The sequence below is a fragment of the Pogoniulus pusillus genome, chromosome 2, assembly GCF_015220805.1.
Source record: "Pogoniulus pusillus isolate bPogPus1 chromosome 2, bPogPus1.pri, whole genome shotgun sequence".
NCBI classification, from domain to species: Eukaryota; Metazoa; Chordata; class Aves; order Piciformes; family Lybiidae; genus Pogoniulus; species Pogoniulus pusillus.
The window spans coordinates 12583025-12606888 of record NC_087265.1 but is presented as its reverse complement, the minus strand read 5'-3'; the positions used below and the strand labels follow the sequence as shown (position 1 = coordinate 12606888).

Genomic DNA, 23864 nt, shown 5'->3' with positions numbered 1-23864 from the left:
CCTCGGCCTTGCAAAGGAGGGTTTGACAGCTGCAACATGACAATGGAAGCATAAGCTCTAAGGGACGACCACCACAACAGCTCAAGTACCAAATGCACTTTAATGAGTTCCAGATTTTGTTCCCAGAAGGAATTTATAACGTGTCAGTACATTAGGCGGGTACACAGCTCCTGCACTACAGGTATGAGGAGAACCAACAATAAGTATACTAGATGTTTAAAATTATTCTCAGAAACCAGTTTTTTCCACAGTAGTAGAAATAAGGCATGTTTCAGGCGTGCAAGTGGCTGCTATATCCAGTCCTCAGATGCCATATTTGCCCTTTAATTCTTCCACTTTTGCTATATAAGCTTTCATTGCATCTTCTTTGGACATTCCTGAAGGACAGAACACAGGAGGCAGTCAGATACCTTCTACAGATTAATACACATTTTACATGCATATCAGAATTCCTTGTTAGAGCATGCAGCAGCACACTACCAGACAGCAAAGAGGCTAAAGGTGGTCACCTGGATGTTAATCTAGTATTGAAGTTTCAAACAAACATGTTCAGCAAGTGTAAAAAAAAACAGCATTTCAAAGCAAATTGTATTTGTATAGACAAGCAAGAAAACACATTGGTTCTGTTAGCACCATTCCCAAGTATTATAGAAAAGCTATTCAATCAGCTTAAACTGCAGTGAGATGTAGTTCTGGCTCCTTAAAACATCAAACTCCCTATCACACCCCATTTTCCTAGATTAGGCCACTTGTTTACTCTTTTGGAGCAGAAAGCCCAGTTGCATTTTCCAGCTAGGAAAGCTTCAGAAGAAACAACTGGAGAGAGATCTTAGTCTAAGGTACTAGGATGGGACCTGGCAAACAGAGATTTAGGTTTCTGCTTGGGCCAAGTGGGAGTTTTTCATATTTAATTCCCTTTCACACAGGCTACATTTTCCAGGCTTAATTCAGCCCTGCAGAGGTAATCAAATGTAAGATTTTATTATCAGAGCATTCTGGACTTCTAGAACTCCTATCTTGTAAGAATACTATTTTATCTCTTGCTGAACCACATACACTTTCCTGTCTAGTTTGGCTCTGGTTTCATTTACTTTTTAGGCACTTACCTTTCAGTGCATTCCAGGCATCCCACTTTGCTTTGCCTTTGAAGTCCAGCATACCAGGGCGATCTGAAAGAGACAGGGTAAGGTGCAGAATTGTTTGTGTGATAGGGATGTAGGTTTTCCTGAAGGCTATTTAGCTCTTCACTACAATAAATACAATGTTTCATCTTTGCAGCTGTTACTTACTAACCTGCAGTCAGGAGATCACGTCAAGGGAGCATATGGCAACAGAGATACTGTCTGTTGATTTCCCTTAAGAAAGCAGCATTTGAGCAGAAAAGCAAATAGTGTAATTTGGGTTTGCCACGCTTATCTAAAGAGACTGCTGTCGCATGACAGCTATCAGATAAAGAACATCATCTCTAAAGTAAAGCAGAAATGCCCTAAGGTCCTTACATACAGACACAGGAAAACAAAAGTTAGTATTTTACAGCTTAGTATTATGTTTCTAACAAAGTTCTTCACCTCTTCTGTATGAGCTCTGAATTTTAACTCGCTTCATTGCAGGCTACCTTGTGGCCAAAGAGAAGAAATGAAATTGAATGACTGAAACTAAACTTCAGATACAGTATAATGTCGATTATGGTTGTGTATTAGTTTTATTGCTTTCTGGTAAAAGTGACAGCTGCCAGAACAACCAGTGCATATACTTCACAAAGCCCCCTCTGTGTTTTCACTTCCTCTCGGTCTCCTTAAACACAATTCTTAGGATTGACAAATGGAACTGGACAGGAGACTGTACACTAGCCACAAAAATACCCTCACACTGCTCACATGGCACCGTGACCTGGAGACCTAGTTGGCAGCTCCATTTCACTTCAACAGAAACCCATTTAGCTTGCTCCTACACCAAGTGCTGTTCTAGCCAACTCTCATCAGCTACTGCTTCACAACAATGCAGCAACTTAGAGAAAAGTTGGTGCATTAACAGTTCTAGAACACCATTTCACTTTTGCAAACACTAATAATGCTGGGGCCAAGCCACACCAAAAGGATTGTATATTAAAAACAAAGTCTTTTTTTCCCCTCTCTCTCCATACTGCCCATCTTGGGAAAAAGGCTGAAAACACCCACACTTACCATATCCTGTATACTTCACTGCCAGCTTTTAATTCAACCAACACCAAAGAAACTTCACCAGTAACTGAATCAGGAGGCCAGTGTTCCAAACAAATGACCTTCCTCCTTTCTAATTCTAGTCACTTAAGTAATGCTACATAAGGTCAGCAGAGACAGACTTTATTCTAAATGTTACACCTAGGCTGAGGTGCCAGTGACAGAAGTGCACTAAAAGAAGCAGGAGACAGGATTTTGCATAGATACTTCTGCTACAGTCCTTCCAAGGCATGATATTTAATTGCAGCTGTACAAAAGTTGTCTCCCGTTCTGGTTAGGCTTTCCACTACTATTTTTAGCCAATACAGTTTGAACAAATTGTCCCCCTCTCAAGTATTGCAATTCCACACTTGTGTAGTATGCCCTGCTGTTTAAGCCTCTTTAAGAAGCGTTTGCATTAAAGCAGTGTCCCTTGAACCAGGCAGCTGCTTACTGACAGGGGTCTCAAAATATCCCAAGTGCAGTATTTGCACAAAGCTAATGCAAAGGATTCTCAGATCACTGCTACACGAATTAGAGGATTGCAACTGGGTTAATCAAAAAACCGCAAGTTGCACAAACCCTTATCAGGCCATCTCATGTCTGCATGCATATGAATACGTGCCAAGTCGGTATTGAGTCATTTTTGTTAAGCTGCAGGATTGCACGAAGCGAGACACGCACTAGGGGAGAGGTTTTGCCTCCTACAGTGTCTCCAGCTCAGGCTCAGGCCGCAGCTGCATCGTCCTCGTCCGTGGAGGACCCTGGCAGCGAGGCAGGAGCCAAGAGGAACGCGGGGCCGCACTGCCTGCCCACCGCTGTCACCACCTCCACGTCCAACGGGGGCAGAGACGGTACCCACCCGTGTTTACGTCGCCCACCGTGGCCTGTTTGTAGTGGCTGTAGATGTCGAGCATCTCCTGGTCTGTCGGCTGGGACTTGAGCTGCTTTACCTCCTCAGCGGCCTTCTGGAACGCAGCCTAAAGCGGGGGAAGGCCCCGAGGCGGGGCAGGGGTGAGAATCCGCAGAGTTCCGCCGCCGCCCACCCGGGGTCCCCGCAGCCCCCTCCCGGGTCAGCCCGTACCTCAGACATCTCGACGAGCCCAGCGCGGTCCCGAACCCCGGACGTCTGCCGCGCCACCCCCGCCGCTCGCCCGCTTCACCGCTCGCCAGACCGCCTGCTGGCCAATCACAGCGCCACGGTCGCCAAGGCCGCCAATAGGCACCTGCCGGGGGCGGGGAGAAGCCAGGCAAAGGGCCAATGCAGAGGCGGCGCAGGATGGGCGGGTTTCGGGGTACCCGCGACGAGCGCTGGCACCAGGGCTGCATTCTGAGCACTGCTTCCTCGGCTCGGCGGCTGAGGCGGCGGGGACAGGGCGGCCTCCAGCCAATCTCTCGGCGCGGTGGGTGGCACCGAAAGAACGGGATTGGAGGGGCTCTGTGAGGCGGGACAGTCGCAGAGTCGCGGAAGTGCCGGCGGGGGTGTCGGTAGGAGGCTGAGGGTTGTCAAAGGCCGCTTTTGGGAGGGGCGGGGTGTGAGTGTGAACGTGGATGGGAGGTGATCGGTCTGAAGGAGATGTGCTGGGGTGATGAGGAGCCCTCCTTTCTGCAGCGGTTGGGCAGGTGTCTGGAGGTTCCTCCTCGGGAGAGCTGTTGGCCGTTGGTGCCTCCCATGAGGAGAATCTGCCCTGTGGGGAGACGCTGGTCTCCTGGGTTGGTTCTGGTCCCAGGTGGGAGCAGTCTGTTAGGGCTGTACAGCAAAGGTGTTAAACTGGCGATTTGTAATTGTCTGTGCTCCCAGATCTGTGTCCCTATTGTGTTGTTCCATTCTGCTAAGAAGAAAATGAGTTGAACACCATCCCTTCCAGATCTGAAACTTGTGGGGCGTAGCATCAAGAAAATACTCATCTTTGCTGTTTAATGTGGATGGAGTCATTCTCAGGCAGACAGCAGGCGTTTATTCATTGGCATCTTTTATTTGTGCATGTCCATTTATTTACAATGAGAATGGGATTAAAACTCTGTGAATTATTAACTAAGGGGGGTGGGTAAAAGTGAGTTGTGTTGTGATGTGGAAGGTCTGTACCCCCATTCTGCAGAAAGCAGAAGGAAATATTGCTGGTTTTCTTTCCCCAGGATACAGAGAAGAGAAATACAGTAATGGCTGGGATGTTGCTTTTTACCTAATAACGCTGGAGCACTTAATCTCCATGCATATCCCTGGAATAAAAAGGGGAGGGTGGGGGGCTTCAAAGGGATAGGAGATGCAAAGGTCATACTGGGCCCTCACTGATGTTGCTGAAGTTTTCCCTTGATGCTGCAGCAGCCATGGCTGTTTAGTGGGTGAGCAGAAAGAAAGGTAGTAGAGGAATACCTGGCACCAAAATCAGAGAAGACTGAGGGTGTAGGAAATAGCTCATCTTCCTGTGGAGGGGGAAAAAAACCCCAGCCCCCCAGTGGAACAATACATGGGCTTGTTTGAAGCGCTATAGGCTGGGGACTGAGTGGCTGGAGAGCAGCCAGGAGGAAAGGGACCTGGGGGTACTGGTAGATAGTAGGCTGAAGATGAGGCAGCAGTGTGCCCAGGTGGCCAAGAGAGCCAATGGCATCCTGGCCTGCATCAGGAACAGTGTGGCCAGTAGGACAAGGGAGGTTATTCTTCCCCTGTACTCAGCACTGGTCAGGCCACACCTTGAGTACAGTGTCCAGTTCTGGGCCCCTCAATTCAAGAAAGATGTTGAGGTGCTGGAGCATGTCCAGAGAAGGGCAACAAAGCTGGTGAGGGACCTGGAACACAAATCCTATGAGGAGAGGCTGAGGGAGCTGGGCCTGTTTAGCCTGGAGAAGAGGAGGCTCAGGGGTGATCTTATTACTGTCTACAACTACCTGAAGGGGCATTGTAGCCAGGTGGGGGGTGGCCTCTTCTCCCAGGTAACCAGCAATAGAACAAGGGGACACAGTCTCAAGTTGTGCCAGGGTAGGTATAGGCTGGATATTAGGAAGAAGTTCTTCACAGAGAGAGTGATTGGCATTGGAATGGGCTGCCCAGGGAGGTGGTGGAGGCACCGTCCCTGGGGGTCTTCAAGAAAAGACTGAATGAGGCACTTAGTGCCATGGTCTAGTTGACTGGCTAGGGCTGGGTGCTAGGTTGGACTGGATGATCTTGGAGGTCTCTTCCAACCTGGTTGATTCTAAGAGGGGCTTGAGTTGATAAGGCAATTCCATTGTAGGTTTGACTAACTGTTAAAGCAGCACAAGCCCTGCAGAGGCATTCTAGAGACCTACTATTACAAATTAAATGAGCCTCTTTAATTCGGTAGCACTATACCAGGAGAATTGTTGGCATGTGTATATGGGGGAGGTTTTTCCACTTTCTGTAGGGAAGTGAAATGAGTGTTGTGTAAGAGCTTAGGCATTTTTCAGGGTATTATGTTCTCTACAACACAAGTATATTAAAAAGGTTTTTATTTTGTTCATGTTAATACATTCTTTTAGAGCGCAAGGTTACTCACCCAGCGGGTGAAATCTCCATGTACTTAAAAACCAAATGATGTACTTGCATTTATTAATGACATTTTTCTGTCTTTAACAGGGATTCTGGTGCTGTAGCACACAGCACAGGTGAAAATACTGGACTATTTGATGTACAGTACCAATAGTATCCTAGGTAATCCTTTATGTTACTGCTTCTGTAGAAACATGAAAAGTGAAGTCCTCTAAGACAATGCTATTGAATTTCTGACCGTGTTTTAATCTTTGCATGAGGCCTGCCTGTCCCTTGTTTTCTAGCTGTGCTGGTACACAGAGAAAAGGCAATAATTCCTCTCTTTAATGTTTTCCAGGTTATTCAGAATTTAATTCTCATGTCAGCAGAAAGCTCAACCATCACAGTTCGCCTTGTTCGCTCTTTTGAACACCGGAATTTCAGACCTGTGGTGTATCATGGAGTTAACTTGGATCAAACAGTAAAGCAGTTCATTACTTTTGTGCAGAAGGGTAAGGGGTAGTTGTCTTATTCATTCGTTTCAGTCCAATGTGTTGCTGTCTCTGCACAAGAAAGTGGAGGGGAACAAATGAGAGAGACTTCTCTGGCTTTGGTAGAGATGCCAGATTTGTGTTTACATCCCCTATGTTGCTCTCCTCCCTTGGATGAGAAGTCTGGAGTTAATAAGAGCTTCCATGGTTAGTGTGCCATGCCTAAATTTGGGTAGACTGCTCCCCCTGCCCAAATCCCCACGATTAGTCAAAAAGAGATGAGGGCTTTGCTGCGTTTGGCTCAGTGCCTCAGGCTCCTTGAGTGGTGCTGTCAGGCAGCTATTCACAAATTAATGGGAATAAATTAATAGAATTTAAGAGAGCCTTTGATCCTTAGGAACTACACCAATATGTGGAATGTGGGAACTCAAGTCTGTTTGCTATTTGTGAGAAAAGAGGACCTTGAAAAATTGTTTTTGACACTGTGAGGTCTCACTGTGCATGTTTGCTTCAGAGTTTCTGTCTCCATCTTGAGCTTTGTGGTGCAGATTTATTCATCTATGGGCTTTATGTTTTAGAAGCCTAGTTGAAAGTGTCAGTGTGTCTAAATGTTAATTAATGTATACCAGCCCACTCGGGGAGTCAGTAGTTTGGGGGTTATCCCAATCTTGCAGGTGTATTTTGTCACACCTAAATGGAGACATTCAAAGAGTGCAGAATAACATCATGTGATTTTTTTTTTTTGCATGAAGTCAACTTCAACAAGTCTCAAACTGTTACATCTGATAACATTTGAGCAACTCCTAGAACATTGCCCTGGGCCTCATGGCTGCATTTTGCTTTTAGCACCTTCCACACAGAGATGGGCATGGTAAGACCCTAGGATGCCTTTAGAAAATTAAAAGCACTTTCAGAACATATGGTACAGCTGCTGTTATGAAGAATAAAAACCAAACCAAAGCAATATTAAGAAACTTGCTTTTGATGTCTGTAGTGCTGCAAGTTGCTGTTATTTGAGACAAAGCTAGTGTCTTGAATAAGGCTTTTTGGAAACTCATTCCACAGGTGGCTAGTGCTGTTCCTTGTCCAACAACTGTGTTCCATCTTTCACCATAATCTGTTTAATGGGAGAGTTTGGGCTGTGTCCTGCATGTGACCAAAGAGGTAATTCTCTACAGTAGGGCTTCCTTTTTGTGGCTTGTTCCCATGGCTATGTTTACTGAACAGTTACCAATGGCAGTTGTCAGCTGTTTGCATAAAGCAGGGAGAGGTGCTGTGCAAACCATTAACAGGGTGCTCCTGGCAGATTTCTGGAGGCTCAGACTCCCGTGATCACGTCTTGCTTGCACTGACTCCCTCTCCCTGTAGGACATTTTCTTCAGAGGGACTTCATGCCCAAGTAAAGTCAGTCAACTGTAGAATCTGATCCAAAGGTTCTTGTTTATGTTCAGACAAGCTTCCTGTGTTGTAAATTAATTTTGATGTAAAGAGTATCTTTTGGAAAATAAAATAAGGGAAATAAATAAGACAACTTTGTTTTAACTCACTGCTTTTGTTTTAAAAGACGTGACTTCAAGAACAGGACTTCCTCCTCCTTTCAAGAATTACAAATATGGTACGTGGGGTTTTTTCTTTCCCTTTCCCCCCCTTGTTTTAGTTCCTCTAAAATGCAGATATAATACTTTATACAACTTTCTATACAATTCAAAACACAACTGCTGTAGAATACTCATGCTAGTGGCCATGCCTGCCTACACTTGCAACCCTATCCTGATTTTGTAGCAGGAGTTACACTGCTGGGATCATATCTACTGAACTTGACCCTTGTTTTGAAGTCTTGTATTAATCTTTGAATTACCAATTATTTGCTAATTGGTACTGATGGGGTTTGGTATTAATTTTTTATTACTTTCATAAGTGCCTTTTAACTTTTTTTTTTTTTTACTCTAGTGAGCAGCTTGTGATCTTAACCACTTTGAAATTGTGGCTCTCTATGGGCTTGTGTATTTCAATATCTATTTACCAATTACAGAGTCAGAAAGGATGGTGAAGTGGGAGCTGAAGGCAGTAAATGGAAAATGCTTAAGACATGCTTAAATAATTTACATGGTACAAAAGAAACAGGAAAAATCTGGTCAAAGTATTTATGAAAGCTCTTAAATACAAGCTGATGGAATGAAATAGCCTGGTGTGAAATTAAGGCTGACTTTACCCTCTAATGTAAAGCCAGGTGTATATTTCCTTTTCCTAAAGATTGTGGTGAACGTGTGTTTGGGACAGAATACACTTTCAGAATAGACTGAATTACTTCCTTTCTTGGAGTTTGTTAAATCAGATGTCAGTAACAGACCTTTTCCTAAACTTTGCAATTCATAAAGTTCCCTTGGAGTTTTGCTGCAAGTGATCCCCTGTCTTCCATGTTCCTGGAGTTGACAGACTCCTTCCTCTACAGTGACTCAAAGAATTGAACAAGAAGGCTACTTAATGGTGATAGTCTGTTTGCCTGTTTGAAAAAAAAACAAAGCAAAACCATGCATTTAATTTTGTATTACTGCTAATGGTGAAACAGATGACTGCAAAGTGGAAGCAGGGAAAGTGTTAGCAGTTAAGATCTGTGCTCTGTTAGTAACATTCAAGTCCTTGCCACTGTTATTTTGAATATTTTACTTAAGGTCTTAAAATCTCAGTACCAGTAAGTTTGAATTTGGAGGTGCCCTTTCAGCCTCTAATATCTGCGGCTTTGGGTAGATGACAGGGTCCTATCTCTGTTGCTGGTTTCATTGCTTAGAGATCTTTTTTCCCAAGGCATATGTTGTGGCTGAGCATGTGATGATGCTGTGTAGGACAGAGCATAATGTGGATGAAAGACGCTGCAGGACTTTTGAAACCTGTTACACAAGTTAGTGGAGGTCTACTTGTAGTGGGGTGTTGCTAGCTGCATGGAAATTTTCACAGTGAAAAAATCAAAGCCAAGTTCCTCACCTTCCCCTCAGGCTGTGAATCATCCAGGTTCTTGTTTTTGACATCTCTTGTGTGCTCTACTCTCCTTTTTGTAGGAGACAGTATTTTGGTGGTGAAAGGGTAGTGAGCCTTCTGCACAAAGTAAGAAATTTTTCTTTCTGCTTTATTTGGCAGTGCCAAAATAAATCTCAGTTGGGCCTGGCTATCTCTCACCTTGTGTATTTCAGCTTCCTTCTCTCCAGAATTCAACATCACTTGGTTCTCTCAACGTCATGTATGATAGCACATTTTTCTTCTTGGCTTGGTGCTCTACCTCACATCTCAAAGCTTATGACTTTCATTCTTTTGATTTCTTTGGACAAATCATTCTTGTTGTAGAACTCTCCTCGTTGACTCTTCTATCATTGCCATCTTTTCACTGATGGTTGTAGCCTAGGTGTCAACTTGTCTCATAAACTGTTTCCCAGGGATTTTTTTTTCATTAATGTAGAGCAGTATGGTAGATACTTCACAGAATTAGACTTAGAGAATGATTTCTTATCTATTGTCACAGAAGATCTGTTTCCAGAAGAGGGAAGATAAAAATTTCGGAATATGATTGAGAGGGAATAAATGGGGATGAAATAGCAAAGTCTGCTGAGAGAACATAAAGCTTTAGTTATGATGAGAAGAGGCTGCAATTTCATTTTTAGAAGAGAAGTCATTTAATAGCTCAGATGAAGACAGAGTAAACTGCTCTATGCCAGTAGTAAAGTTGTGAACAAGTGAAATTGAGACAATAGTTCAGAGTATGACTGGGCAAGATGAGAGGAAGGGGAATGTGACACAGTAGTGGAGAAGCTTAAATCTAAGAGGCAAAGGCTGGATTGTAATTATTCTGGTGGAAAGGGTTCATAATGCAGTGTGTTTTTGCTGTGATTTCTTGGTCTTTTTGTAATGATTCTATGCAAGATGAAGCCTGGTAATTGCAATTTATTGCAATATATGTCTTGCTTGCAATACTGCAATTAATAGTAGGCTAAAGCTGCCTTCTCAGGGACCTCTGCAGTGGGAATGCAGAGTGGGCTTTTTACCTTATATAACGTTTGAAATGTTAAAGAGCATATGGTAGTATGAGAGTACTTTAGAATGAGAATGTAATCTCTGTAATTCTGAACACCTGGATACTTGCTCTCAGTAGTTTGAAAGCTGATTTATCCTATATTTAACTTTTTTGCTTAATTCTCTTACCAAGCTATTTCAACATACAGCATTCAGTTAGTGTACAGATAGATCAGAAAGCGACCAGGCAAGCAGAACTGTTTTTTGGCTTCTTTGCTGGGAAGGAACTGATATGGTCTTGTGATTTTTCTCAAAGAGGCTTCAAAGTTCAGTTTTTTGCCTTTTTAAAAACTTATTAAAAACATTTTAAAGTCCTGTGAGGGCATCTTCAGAATTCCATTCTTTCTGGATCCTTTGCACTCATCTACTTGCCTTATTGACCACGTTACTTTTGGCTGTTTTCCCCTTCTGTTAACAAAGCCCTGCCTGTATTGCCAGAGAAAAGGCATACTTTTCTTCTTTTTATATCATAGTTTCTTAGCATGCAACACTGCACAAACACATCAGAGATAAATGTTATTGCAGAGGCTACACATGTTTGAAATTTCTACTGTGTGTACTTTCTTCATGAGAAGGAAGATGTTAAGAAATGATATGAAGTGATGATGTTAGTCTGTCTTAATCATTTGCTGCCTATCAACTTAACTGTAGTAGCTGCCAGTGTATAAATGTTATTTGTCCTTCTCCAATCGCCTGTGTAAAACCTGCTAGTTAAAACATCCTAACTGGCATTTAAATTGATACGCTTTGGCTGGCAATTGGAATGGTCATTAGTTATTGTGGTTCAGCCAGCAGACAGACACCCAACAGTATGGGGTACCTTAATGCTGGATTGACTGATTTAAGACTGTGCCTGCAGGACTGGGGAATTAAGATATTTTCTTCTCTTTTAAGTGCAATGCACAAAATGGTTCCTAATAGTAGATTTTGAACCTTACCCCTTTGTCTCCATTCTCCAAGTATAGCTTTCAGTGTTAACTGCCTATTAAGCCTTATTTTAGGAAAACATTGTATTTTCTTTCAGATACAATGAAGATTATTCATCAAGCACACAAATCTAAGGTATGATAATGAGCTGTATTCTTCCCCTTTTACAAGCTTTAATACGGGCAGATCTCTGCACTGTCAAACAAGACTGGCGCAGAGGCAGTCAGTAAATTCTAACTCTTTGTATTCTTGTTCTCTGATTTGTAGACTGGTGAACTTGTAGTGGGTTTGGAAGATGATGACAAACTGATTTTGAAAGAAGACAGTACGCTGAAAGCAGCTGGAGTAGGTAGGAGCACATTTGTATTGACTGAAGGTGCTGTTCATTGTGGTTGTCATTAAACTGATAAGTGGCTGATTATGTTTGGATAGCCTGCTGAAAAGTAAATGCTATTCCTCATGCTCTTTACACTACTTGATAATTATTCAGGGAAGAAGGAGGGATAATGTACATTCAAATCATTGGACTGAGGGCAGCAGGTATCTGCACTCCAAATGCTCAGAATGCAAATTGTGATTTTTAGAGGGTATGCTTATAATTCTGCTGAGAGTAATTTTAAATGATTGACAGATAGGTTATTAGTACCGTGTCTGCTTAGTCTTATCAGTAACATTTAAACTGATGTTTTGGTTTGAAATGTAAGTAGTGGAACCAGCACGGAATAATGAAATAAGATTACACTTGTTTAATGTGCAGCATACAGTGCCTGATAGCCAGATTGCTCAGGAAAGCTCAAGCAGTTTCATTTAGAGAATGTGCTGAACATAGCAAGGAGTTGAAACTTGACATGATTTCTCACATTTTTACAGGGGACTACATATAGGGCATGTCTTTTGGTAATGTAAAGAAATGTCTGTCATGATAAAATTGATGGTCCCTGGATGTCCTTTGGGCTTCTCATAAACGTGACTGAATGACCTTGTGGCAGCAGGGTACTTAGGGGATGTAGTTGCATTCCACCTTGATATGGACATTCGCTCATTTGAATCTGATCTGCCTCGCTGGAACGAGTAACTGCCTGTGCTCTAAGTGCAGGGGTGCCAGAGAGAAAGCTCCCCGTTGTTCCCCACATCCTCCCATTGCTTCCCAGCTAGAGAATGGGATTTCTTTCTCATAGTTTTTTTGGCTCTTTTGTTTCCTGCCACTTACTTCCTGGTTTTGAGTGCCATGGGATGTCTCTTTAACGTGTTTCTCTAGAATGCACTGCAAGTGGCCTCAGTATACATTTCCTGAAGGTCTTTGGGTGTTTCTGTAATAGGAATTATAGTTATTTGCTGGCTCTTTGTACTAAACCAGGTCTTTTTATGTGGGGAAAAAAGACTCCTTGGGAATCTGACTGGCACTCAAGTCTTACAGATTTGTACTTTAGTTAGCAGAAGATGGATTTGAGCATGATTTTTACATACTTAGGACAAAAGAGACAATGCAGTTCAGGAAAGGGACTGATGGCAGCATCAGGTGCTGAATTAAAAGCCGTGTTCTGCAGAGCTGCCTGGTATGAGTCTTTGAAACTAGGTTTGTAGCTATAAGACTGAAATAGTTGGATCCAATCTCCAAAAAAGTGTCAAAATCCCAGTGTAAATGTTACAGTGAAAGAAAATTGGAATAGACCAGCCTCTTCAGTGTCTCTGTACAAAGAAGGGTGGCTTATGCAGGGAAGACAATTTAAAGCTGCTTTTAGTTTTTTTTCAGAGCAGCTAACAGCAGTTACTCAGTATGTAGTGGGCATTTATGGCAGAAAAGAAAACCTCTTGCTTTGTAAAATGCAGTGTGCCCTTATACCATTTTAAGTTTTGATATGTTCCAGCATATCTGGATGGGAAAATTGGCTGAGTTAGGAGTGGGGTCTTTCTAGTCAATTAGCTGAGTTGGGAGTGGGGTCTTTCTGGTCAATTCTTGAAGGAACCCTCCTCCTTCAAGAAGAAATGGAAACCAAGGAAGTGAAGTATGATAACATATACCACTAATCCTCATTTTTACATGTTCTCATTTGCTTCAGTAAGAAGATCTGAAATCTCCTATTGCCATATTACATTTTCCCACTATGTGGTCTGGGCAAGAGTTACTCAAAACGGAGAACTGCTGTTAGAAAATACAGGAAGTTCTGACACATGCAGAACATTTTTTTTCCTAAGCTGTAGTTGATTGCCCTTGGCACTTCATAGGGTTGGGTTAGAGAGTTATAAATTATGAGGACATTAGATAAGTATCCTCGGGAAAGCCTCTGTGGTAGTGATTATTATTACAGCTATTATCTAGTCAGCAAAAAATTTAAGAGCAGGGTGTATGTTAATAAAGCATTCAGTATTCATTGCAAAATCTTGTCTGTTTTCTACTTGGGATTCTAAACCCCTTTCTGCTCTTCTCCCCACGTCCCCCCCCCCCCCTCCCTTCTTCTTTACAAGACAGGCAGACTTCATTAACTTCAGGTTTAATTTAAAAAACGAGTGTGGAACTTATTGGCTCAGCACCTTAAAGAATTCGATGTTTAATAATTGTGAAGGCTTTCCATCAGATTTGTCTCTCTTCTGAATTAGTAATGTTGCTGACTTACTGTTTTAGAAGAGGAAGTCCTTGACCTACTGGGTTGAAAGAATTGTGACTGCTCTGAACCTTTGTGGGTCCTTTAGCTCTGCCATATCCCCTGTGAATAATTAGAGGTATTTGAAGGTATTGCTGGAGAAGCCAATTTGTGTCTTTCACTTTGCATATTGTTGAAGCCTCATGAATTAATCATCAGCAGGGCAAAAAATTAACTTCTTCAGACACATATTTTGATGGGTCATGAGGGAGAATGTAAAGTGATCTGTAAAATATTCTACTGATCCACTCAGTATTAAATTATTGTACCTACAGGCTAATGTAAAGGAAAAAAATAGTTTCTTTTCCCCTTTCCTAACAGAAAAACACACAGAAAAAGAGAGAAAATCAAGCTGCATTGTTCTTCTAGCATTTGAAGACATTAGAAAAACAATCACTTAGTTTACTGAATGCTTGTAGAAACAATACTGAAAGCTGCGTTGAATCTTGAGGGGGATTGTGTACATATTTACTTCTATATATCCAGGTGCTTGGGTTTTGGTTGGGGTTTTTCTGTGAGTGGTTGGTTGGTTTGGGGGTTTTGTTTGTTTGTTTTTAACAATGTTAAATGACATCTTTGATACCTGAATCTTCATTGCAAAAAAAATATGGGGGGAGGGGGGGAGGGTGTGATTTATAATTGTCTTTGACCAAGAATATGCCAATTGTCTTCTGTGATTTGAAATAGCTGGCTGTTGGGTGGTTCATTTGCTAGTATGCTAAGTTGTGGTGTTGTGTTTTATTTCCTAGCAAATGAGACCGAATTAGCATTCTTCTGTGAGGAAGATTACAGAAACTACAAAGCTAATCCTGTTTCAGCCTGGTGAAGATCCCAAGAGATTGTTTTGTTTTCCCATACCTGTTGTAAATTTTCCTTATTCTGCTTAATGAGATTTTGCTTAAAGATCAATAAATCCTAGAGGATTGCTTTGCAAACAGTGCAATTCCCTTCCTATAGAAATTAATTTCTGTCAATATGAAAAGACTGAGAGAAGGAAAAGTGTAGGACATAAGTGACTTTCTTTTCCTTAACTTGCATTTCTTTTTCCTTTGCTTGCCTCTTTCAGTGCAGGCCGTGCAATCTCTGACTTGTGACACGAGTTGCTGGATCCTGCAGCAGACATTAGCTGTGTATGGAGATGATACAAAGCACAGTAGATTCCATCACAGCGCTAGCTTCTAATGAAAGTGGAAAAGTCACTGGGTATTTCAGAGAGATCGAGAAGAGAATCTCTTTGTTTCAAGCCATAGCCTTACTTCTCTCATTTCATGTTTGATTGCTGTTGTGTAGAATGGTGCAGACTGGCAAGTGTTTCATGCTCTTCGCTGGTGAATGCTTTCCTTTATACTCTCTTCTAGCCCTCTTTAGCATGCTGGAAGGGACAAATGACTGTTGGGAGGCTTTTGTGTTCGAGCACCAGCTCTCCTCTTTCTAGCTTTACTTCAGGGAGACACCTTAATGTAAGAGGTAGCAATCTGAGTTCTGCCAGGACATCAGTGTGTGTAAGTGGCAATTAGGCTCTTTTCCAAATTGAGTGAAAGCTTATGATTTCAGTTTTAAGAATAAAACTTGAATGATTGTATTTTTCCAAGGAGAGTCCCTGTCTGTGAGCCACATGTCTTCAAGACTGGAACTGATTCTTTCCTGCTTTCCAAGAGCCAAATACTCTGTTGCTGTGTTACTTCTTGGTAATTGCAGGCTTTCCTACTACATTAACTAAGTCAAGGACAAGAAGAAATAAACATGCATCCAGTGAAGTACTTTTAGATAGATACTGCTTATGAAACTGCTTTTAAGGGAGTACCAAGATGGAACACTGTGCCTTTAAGCCTCTCTTCACTATGATAAAAGTGATGCTGGCTGTCTGCCTTGGCACACTGTTTGGGCGTAGGCTCTGCTAAACTAAATGAGGCCTCATGGGCAATTGCTTTAGACCCACACATCTACCCTCAGCTATGGGTGAGAGCTGACACTATTTTCACAAGAGACTTTCCAGAAAAGTAAGTTTACCATCTCCTAGAGCTTTGGATGTTATTTCTTTATGCATGTATTTCTGTTGTCATGTAGTAGTGAAAACAGATGTGTCATTTCCAAAATGTCTAAATGAAAGTGTAGTACTTCAGATGCAGGGCCAAAGAAATCTCCAGGTGTTGTTCCCACTTAATTTTCTTCAATCTTTCTGACAATTCTCTGGGTTAGACTGATTTTGGTAGCCTTGCTTCAAGCAGAGTTTTAATCTCTTGTGAAAGCAGGATTACCACTTTGTCATCTGCAATTAAAAGGGTGATTGTATCTTTAACTTGTAAGGAGATGTCCTCTGTTACTGGAGTCAGTTGTGTTCTTTTGGAATTTGAATGCTCTTGTACATGCTCTGATTAATTTGGGAGGAGAATTTACTACTTGCCTCCTCTTCCTGTCCAAGTTGCCATTCTGTTGCTTTCTCCCCAGGCCTGGGTCCACATCTCAGCTACTTTCTTACACACTCTGTCTTGTTTGCAGATTAATCTGGCTAGGAAGAGCTTGTACTCATCTTCTCAGATGGTTTAAGCTAACACGTTTTACTTCAGAGTATACTAGCTGTGTTTAGCCATATTTACCATAATGAAGATAATTCTGTGGGAATTAGATGGCATACTGGAGAGATCAGTGTCTCAGGCTGCCCTACCAAGGTGATGTCTGTCAATGTATTCAGGCTTTCTGACTGAACAAACACTGTAATTCTCCCCTTCTATTCTGGGATGTGAATTTTGTCTCTAGCCCTTTCAGATGGATTTGAGTTGGTTTTGTGGTCTTTTTCTCTAAGGCATTGGTGTTTGAAAGTGTCACCACATTTCAAGAAGTAGCCTTTCTGGGCCAGTACAAATGTACGGTGCCACATTTAGTGTGGCACTGTGGAGGAGCAATTCTACAGCATCAGTGAGAGAACGGTAAGTGTTTTAATGCAAATATTAAAGAGTGCTGTTCCTGGCATTCCAGTTTACATTCTTTCTAAGGGAAGAGCTTTGTGAGCTCAGTTTTCTCTGGCAGGGGCACTTCATTGGCTCCTTTCTGCAGCAGCACAGTAGAGCCTTTTGTAATGCTCACAATAGCTCTACTTGGTAAAATGGTTTGTTCCTGCAGTATTTTTCTCCCATTTTTTTTAGTTGGATCTTTAACAGTGCTTCTTTCAAATAGGCCCCACTAAGCCATAGACAATAATTAACCACTTAAGAGAGATGCTGTTCCTGATTTTTTTTGACAGGATATAGTATATCTTTGTGTCAAAGTAGGGTTGATTCCAAGATTGTTGAGTACTAAGTGAAATCTGTGAGCACTGGCTAATAAAACTAAAGATTGAGATATCTTTGCCTGTGTTGTTATGAAGTTCTCTTTCTAATGAAGGAAACCACCTACAGAGTAGGTACCGTGCTATGTACCTAACAAAATGAACTGCATTAGCTGGCAGTTACTGTTGACTTCTCCATAATGTGTGATGGGATAAATCATAGTTATGCTAGTGTTCTTGGACATGATGAGGTTAAAAAGGATTTATCTTTCAGTGTAAGGTACCATCATTTATTCAGTTATTTATTTCCAAACAAAGCAAGAGCAGCATCCAGTGTGCATGCTGACAGATGCAACGTCTCCTGGGTTATAGCACAGCAACAGGGAAAGGCAGTCAAACTGGAGGCCAGGAGGTGTGTGGGGCTTGTGTTTTTCTTGGAGAAAACACAACTTCAGAGAGACTGAAGTTTTGGTTAGGGATGTGGAAGAGTAACTACTAAAGGAGAAAAGAGGAAACTAGGAAATTAATTGCCCTGAAGAAGTGGTAAGAGTGCAACTGAATAAACATGCAAAGTCTTGAATGTACAACATCACTGGCAAAGAAGTGGTGGAGTAGTGCTGGTTTTTACAGCACTAAAGGTATGAAATTGGTGGAGTGCATTTTAATGATTGTTTGGAATTGAACTCATAAACTGCTGGAGTAGATGTCTTGTTTTTTTTCTGCTTTTGTCATGATAGAGTGTCTGCATGCAACAGGTTGTGCTACCTCCAGACAGAAAAATGCACTGTTTCCTCTTGAAGCAAGAGCTAAGCTGATGTGGATAGCTGAGTTAAAGGTTGATAGTTACTAAAGGCATAAAGGAGTCTCAAAGATCTGATATGTACCGTTCTTGAACTTGGGGAACTGCTTTATTTGATGTAGACATGCTGTCTTAAAGGGGATCCAGAGATAAGCTGTAAGGTGTGGTTTTCTCTTTCACTCCTTGAGGGAGTATTCTGCATGTCCCCTGACAGATCACAACTTAAAACGAGCTTGCAGGTAACAATCCAAGAGCTACTGCAGCCATGCCAGTGCATCTGTGGGTACTGGCCTTGGAAGCTAATAGCCACACTAATCCTGAGTGTCCAGAAATCAAGTAGGAAAAAGCAGAACATGTGATACTCATTCTTCATGTCATATGACACTCATTCTTCATGTCATATGGCTGATAGGATCCTGGCTTTAGAGCCACAGCAACTGGCTGGAGGCATTGAATCGTAGAATCAGTCAGGGTTGGAAGGGAACACAAGGATCATGTAGTTCCAAGCCCCCTGCCATGGGCAGGGACACCCTACCATAGATCAGGCTGGCCAGAGCCCCATCCAGCCTGGCCTTAAACACCTTCAGGGACAGGGCCTCAACCACCTCCCTGGGCAACCTATTCCAGGCTCTCAACACTCTCATGGTGAAGAACTTCCTCCTCACATCCAGTCTGAACCTAACCACCTCCAGCTTTGCTCCATTCCCCTTAGTCCTGTCACTTCCTGATATCCTGAAAAGTCCTTCCTCAGCTTTTTTGGAGGCCCCTTTCAGATCCTGGGAGGCCACAATAAGGTCACCTTGGAGCCTCCTCTTCTCTAGACTGAACAGCCCCAACTCTTTCAGTCTGTCCTCATAGCAGAGGTGCTGCAGCCCTCTGATCATCCCAGTGGCCCTTCTCTGGACACACTCCAGCATGTCCACATTCTTCTTATAATCTGGGCTCCAGAACTGGATGCAGTACTCCAGGTGGGATATCACCAGAGCAGAGCAGTGGGGAAGAATCAGCTCCCTCGACCTGCTGGCCACACTTCTCCTGCTGCAGCCCAGGATCTGGTTGTCTCTCTGGGCTGCAAGTGCACACTGCTGGCTCACGTTGCGCTTCTTGTCCACCAGCACCCTCAAGTCCCTCTTAAGCATTGCAAATGCTTAAGGCAAGTGTGCACTTCTGTTTAGTGAACAGCCTAGACTGAGCTCAGTCTTCCTGCTTGCCACCTGATTCACCTTCCAGGACTTCCCTTTCATAGTACTACTTGGCACAGATTTGCACATGTTGAATGAGTCAGGCAGACTCATTCACCATGTGCAGCAGCCCAGCAGACAACTGTGCTACTTTTCATATTATCAGGGCATTGACTTTGCTTTTCCCATCGAATTAGAGAAACAGACACACCTTTGCATGTTTTCCCAGCCACTTCCCTGTACTTGCTGACACCTCTGCTAATTTGCAGTGTTTTAGTGGTTAGATTTGCCCCTCGTTTGATATGCAATAGCAGCACTTCCTCTGACAGCAAATGCATTTTTTTCCCTTTGTATTCCAGAAGAAAGATGCTTTGAAACAAAGAGGAGATTTTTAATACAGTCACTAACAGTGCATAACAAAAGATCCTTTCTTGCTTTACAGGAGGATTTACATAGGACACTGGTCAATAGAAACAAAAAATATTTTTAGCAGAATCCTTTGTGTCCTGAAAAGAAATGAGAGAAATTACATCAGGAATAAAAAAAAACCCAAACCCATAAATTAAAAAATCCAAAGCAGTGAAAAGCCAAAAGCTATTGCCATAAACTGTCTGCAGAGAAAGCCACCAGATGTCAGCACAGCCTGTTCTTTCATTCTCCAGGACCTGTGTCAGCCAAGAAATATGTAATGCTTATGAAGAGTGCTTATCTGTGAATTGGTTTAGCCTGCAAATTCTGTGCTAGGGCTGTGGTGATGAAAGCTGAACCTTTCCTTGCAGAAAGTATTTCTTTTTATATTAAAACCAAAAAGCGGCAAATTGAACTGGTATCAGGGCTTAGATTCCTCTTGTTAGAGAGCAGCATCCTTTGCAGAGCCAGTTCCAGCAGATCTAAATCTTGGCATGCTGTGAGGAGGCATTTGCAGAACATTCGTTTGAAGAATTGTCTGGAGAAGATCAGTGTTAATTTGATGGGGATTTGTAAAGCAGACTTCAAATATGCCCTCCCCGCCCCCCCTTCTTTTTCCAGTAACATGAGGAAAACCACCCAGAACAGACACACATGCGAAGCAGAGCAAAACCTCTTCAGCAACAGAGCTTAAACATACAACAAATGTTATCCTCCATGCTTCTGACCCTGAGCTCCTGCTATTTCTTCCTTGTAGAGTGAGGGCTGAGGGGAACCTGGCACTGCGTTCTCTGGCCATGCTTTCTGAGCTGTCATGAGCTGAGATGGGATATGAGTTTCAGAGCCCAAACCCAAGCACCATGCACAGCTTAATGCTGTCAGTGATTGAAGTGTGCATAGATGCTGCCTGGTTAACAGGGTAAATTTGAATTGTTGCACAGGGACAAGGTGTGACAAAGCTTTCTGCTGAGATTCCTGCCACTTTTCTTGCAGCAGCTTGCAGATGCCAGGGAGAATCATAGAGCAGCCAGGTTGGAAGAGACCTCCAAGATCATCCAGTCCAACCTAGCACCCAGCCCTAGCCAGTCAATTAGATCATGGCATTAAGTGCCTCATCCAGGCTTTTCTTGAACACCTCCAGGGATGGTGACTCCACCACCTCCCTGGGCAGCCCATTCCAATGCCAATCACTCTCTCTGTGAAGAACTTCCTCCTAACATCCAGCCTATACTTCCCCTGGCACAACTTGAGACTGTGTCTCCTTGTTCTATTGCTGGTTGCCTGGGAGAAGAGACCACCCCCCACCTGGCTACAACCTTCCTTCAGGTAGTTGTAGACAGCAATGAGGTCCCCCCTGAGCCTTCTGTAGAAGAGAGACTATGGAAGAAAAGGAAGTTGAGGGGCAGGTAGAGCCTGGGTGATCTGAATTCTTGCTCCTCCTGTTTTGGGCTGCTGCTTTAGTTTGTTTCTTCTAGCCTCACAGCATTGGTGTCATGCTTCTTGATTCCTAACTATCATAACCCTCAAATGCTACTCACAATCCATAGGTGTTGCATGGGAAACTGCAGCTGTGCGGTCTTGTGCTGTCTGCAGGGGAAGATCTACTGCGTGCATGGGTGCAGCCAGCATGGTGGTGCAACTTAATTGGGAAGTGTTATTCTTGCTTCTCTTCTTTTTGTGCAGCACCCAGTTCTGATTCTTTGGGGATCAGGACCCGATCTTAGAGCATGGATGTTTAGGCTGGTGGTGCAAAGGGTGAGAGGATGAGGTACAGAGCTTTCAGCTTTCTGTAACTGGGATATTTTTTGATAAAATAGGGATTGTACCTTCCATTTGCTAACATCCTCTCTTCCTCCAAGCAATAAGTTCTTTCCTTTGTAGTAGGCCAAAAGCAGATAGCCAGAGGAGTGAGAGATTCACATGGTAGTGCATCTGTTCCAGAGCTCAGTATGACAGATAGCATAAGAATTTACCTTTGTATGTCTATTTCTGCTCTCTGGCAGTGTTGTGTACCAGGAGTGTCAAGAAGTACTGTAAGAACTTCTGCTATCAGCTCTGATTCTGCACCTTGGGAGAGCTTCATTCTGCTCTCCAGCTGAAGCCTAGGGAAGGTGTGGTGTTAGGCCATTTTTCATACTACTCCAAGGTTGTCACATCTTTGGCTCTTTCTTTGCATGTAACTTCTCCATGCAACTGGAGGACGTCAGCTGATTCTAGAGTCAAAGCAGCAATCTAGAAAGGAAAGCCTTACATTCTAACTGTTAGTATCGTGGACATTTCTTCACACTACTCCTCTTCTCCATGTCTCCCAAACTAAATAAACCTGAGTTTGTGAGAGCAGGCTTGAACCTTTTACAGCAGCATTGAGCACTGAAGGAGACAGCTACTTAAACATCTGATTGTAGGTATCTCTTTAAGCCAGCAAGCTGGCATGCAGCAGCTGAAGCTAGCTAATTGCAGATCAGATATAGGAAACAGATAATGAGTAACTTAGCAGCTGAACAGCAGCTGTAGTGGATCATCCAGTGCTGAGGTTTCTAAATCTAAAGCAGTTTATCTTTCTAGGGGGACCACAGTAGTGCTGCTTTAAGTCTTTGAAATGTTCTGGTAATGCTGTGGCTTGTAATAAGTGATCCTCCTGCCTAGCCACACACAAGTTGCTTTTAGTCTTTGATTTTGAAACTCCTGCACACAAGAACTGTCCCTAATCACAAATGGTATCTACCTGCTGTATGTTGTATGCCCAGCTTTAAATTAGGCATGGTTCTGACTTGCACTTAAAAACCTCATGAAGAAATTCTGCAAAACTGATGCTGCTTATTAAGTGAAATGAGTAGATACAAGAAAACTGTCCTAGTCTAACAAACCTTGTTCCTCAAACCTGAAGCATGGTCTGCAGGTCCCACTACCTCTGTGTGTGACATGTTGAGCTCAAGAATAACACCAGAGTTTTGTGGCTGACTGTAGCAGGTCAAGGCAGTTGCACTGTCTCTTTTGGAAAGACTGGAGGAAATACAGGGGTGCTGAAGCAAGTGTGTCCCCTGTAGAGATGTAACTGTAGTTTGATATATCACTTTGCAAGTAAATCCCTGAAGAGCAAGAAACCAATTGCACTGTTAAAAGCCCTGTATTATGAAACGGGAGGAGTGAGCGAACCGTACCTGCAGAGGTTAATCTTCAGCACAAGAATTTAAATGAACTCATTAAAATCCACTTACAAATTAGCTCATTAAAATGCTACGCTGCAGACCTAGAAGTTAGTTGATCTGGCATGACACTTCTATGAAGAAATGACTTAAGAAACAGAGAACAAATTTGTAGCATTAAAACTCTCTTTTCCCGTCCTATAAATTCTCATTTGGAATTCCCACTTTCTTGAACTCTGTATCAACAGCCCTTTCTCTTTAATGAATTAAGCTTGTTTGACCCTGTGGTACAAGTGCTGTGTAGTATCACTAGCTTCTTGTAATGGAAGGTGTGTCTGTACCCACTTGTGCCCTCCCACATGCATAGCAACTCTATAATTGAGGCCCTGGCACCATGGGGTCATAGCAATGATCATTTTCAGTTATTAGCTTGACAAGCAGACTTCACTAGCTGCTGGCTGTAGTAGGTTTTACTTCCCAGAGGTCCCTGAAGACTGGAAGCTGGCCAATGTGATACTCATTCACAAGAAGGGTCGTAAGGAGGAGCCAGAAAACTACAGACCTGTGAGCCTGACCTCAGTGCCAGGCAAGGTGATGGAACAGGTAATCTTGGGTGCCATCACAAAGCACCTACAGGATAGCCAAGGGATCAGGCCCAGCCAGCATGGGTTTAGGAAGGGCAGGTCCTGCCTCACCAACCTGATCTCCTTTTATGATCAGGTTACCTGCCTGGTGAATGTGGGGAAGGCTGTGGATGTAGTCTACTTGGACTTCAGCAAAGCCTTTGACACTGTCTGCCACAAGAAGCTCTTAGCCAAGCTGGCAGCTCATGGTTTGGACAGATTCACTCTGTGCTGGATCAAGAACTGGCTGGATGGCAGAGCCCAGAGAGTGGTGGTGAATGGTGCCACATCCAGTTGGCAGCTGTCACTAGTGGTGTTCCCCAGGGATCAGTGCTGGGCCCAGTCCTGTTCAATATCTTTATTGATGACCTGGACGAGGGGATTGAGTCCAGCATCAGTAAGTTTGCAGATGACACCAAGCTGGGAGCAGGTGATCTGTTGGAAGGTAGGAGAGCCCTGCAGAGGGACCTGGACAGGCTGGATGGGTGGGCAGAGGCCAATGGGATGAGATTTAACAAGGCCAAGTGCAGGGTTCTGCACTTTGGCCACAACAACCCCAAGCAGCACTACAGGCTGGGGACTGAGTGGCTGGAGAGCAGCCAGGAGGAAAGGGACCTGGGGGTACTGATAGATAGTAG

General features: G+C 43.1%; 2 protein-coding genes across 3 annotated transcripts; one reads left to right on the top strand and one right to left on the bottom strand.

Annotated features, from left to right (window-relative positions):
• Positions 1 to 81: 81 nt before the first annotated feature.
• On the bottom strand, positions 82 to 3408 carry DBI (diazepam binding inhibitor, acyl-CoA binding protein). Its single transcript, XM_064156446.1, has 4 exons — positions 3283 to 3408; positions 3061 to 3178; positions 1107 to 1169; positions 82 to 377 (listed from the first exon to the last, which is right to left on the bottom strand). The coding sequence occupies exons 1-4, from the start codon at positions 3289 to 3291 to the stop codon at positions 304 to 306; spliced, it is 264 nt and encodes an 87-aa protein (XP_064012516.1). The 5' UTR covers positions 3292 to 3408; the 3' UTR covers positions 82 to 303.
• A 101-nt stretch (positions 3409 to 3509) lies between these two features.
• Positions 3510 to 14739, top strand: C2H2orf76 (chromosome 2 C2orf76 homolog). Of its 2 annotated transcripts, none has more exons than XM_064156433.1 (7): positions 3510 to 3601; positions 5791 to 5865; positions 6041 to 6194; positions 7738 to 7788; positions 11260 to 11297; positions 11430 to 11511; positions 14554 to 14739. In XM_064156433.1, the coding sequence occupies exons 3-7, from the start codon at positions 6062 to 6064 to the stop codon at positions 14628 to 14630; spliced, it is 381 nt and encodes a 126-aa protein (XP_064012503.1). In that variant the 5' UTR covers positions 3510 to 3601; positions 5791 to 5865; positions 6041 to 6061; the 3' UTR covers positions 14631 to 14739. The 2 variants fall into 2 exon arrangements, with proteins under 2 accessions (XP_064012503.1, XP_064012494.1); XM_064156424.1 differs by lacking the exon at positions 3510 to 3601 and adding an exon at positions 3606 to 3686.
• Positions 14740 to 23864: the final 9125 nt, after the last annotated feature.

Excerpts from the sequence above, each read along its gene's own strand:
- DBI (XM_064156446.1), bottom strand. Across the intron at positions 1,170-3,060 it reads GGTGGGCGACGTAAACACGG|ATCGCCCTGGTATGCTGGAC; the intron begins GTGGGTACCGTC and ends TGTCTCTTTCAG. Across the intron at positions 378-1,106 it reads TGCCTGGAATGCACTGAAAG|GAATGTCCAAAGAAGATGCA; the intron begins GTAAGTGCCTAA and ends TCTGTCCTTCAG.
- C2H2orf76 (XM_064156433.1), top strand. The coding sequence starts at position 6,062 with ATGTCAGCAGAAAGCTCAACCATCACAGTTCGCCTTGTTCGCTCTTTT. Across the intron at positions 7,789-11,259 it reads TTTCAAGAATTACAAATATG|ATACAATGAAGATTATTCAT; the intron begins GTACGTGGGGTT and ends ATTTTCTTTCAG. Across the intron at positions 11,298-11,429 it reads ATCAAGCACACAAATCTAAG|ACTGGTGAACTTGTAGTGGG; the intron begins GTATGATAATGA and ends TCTGATTTGTAG.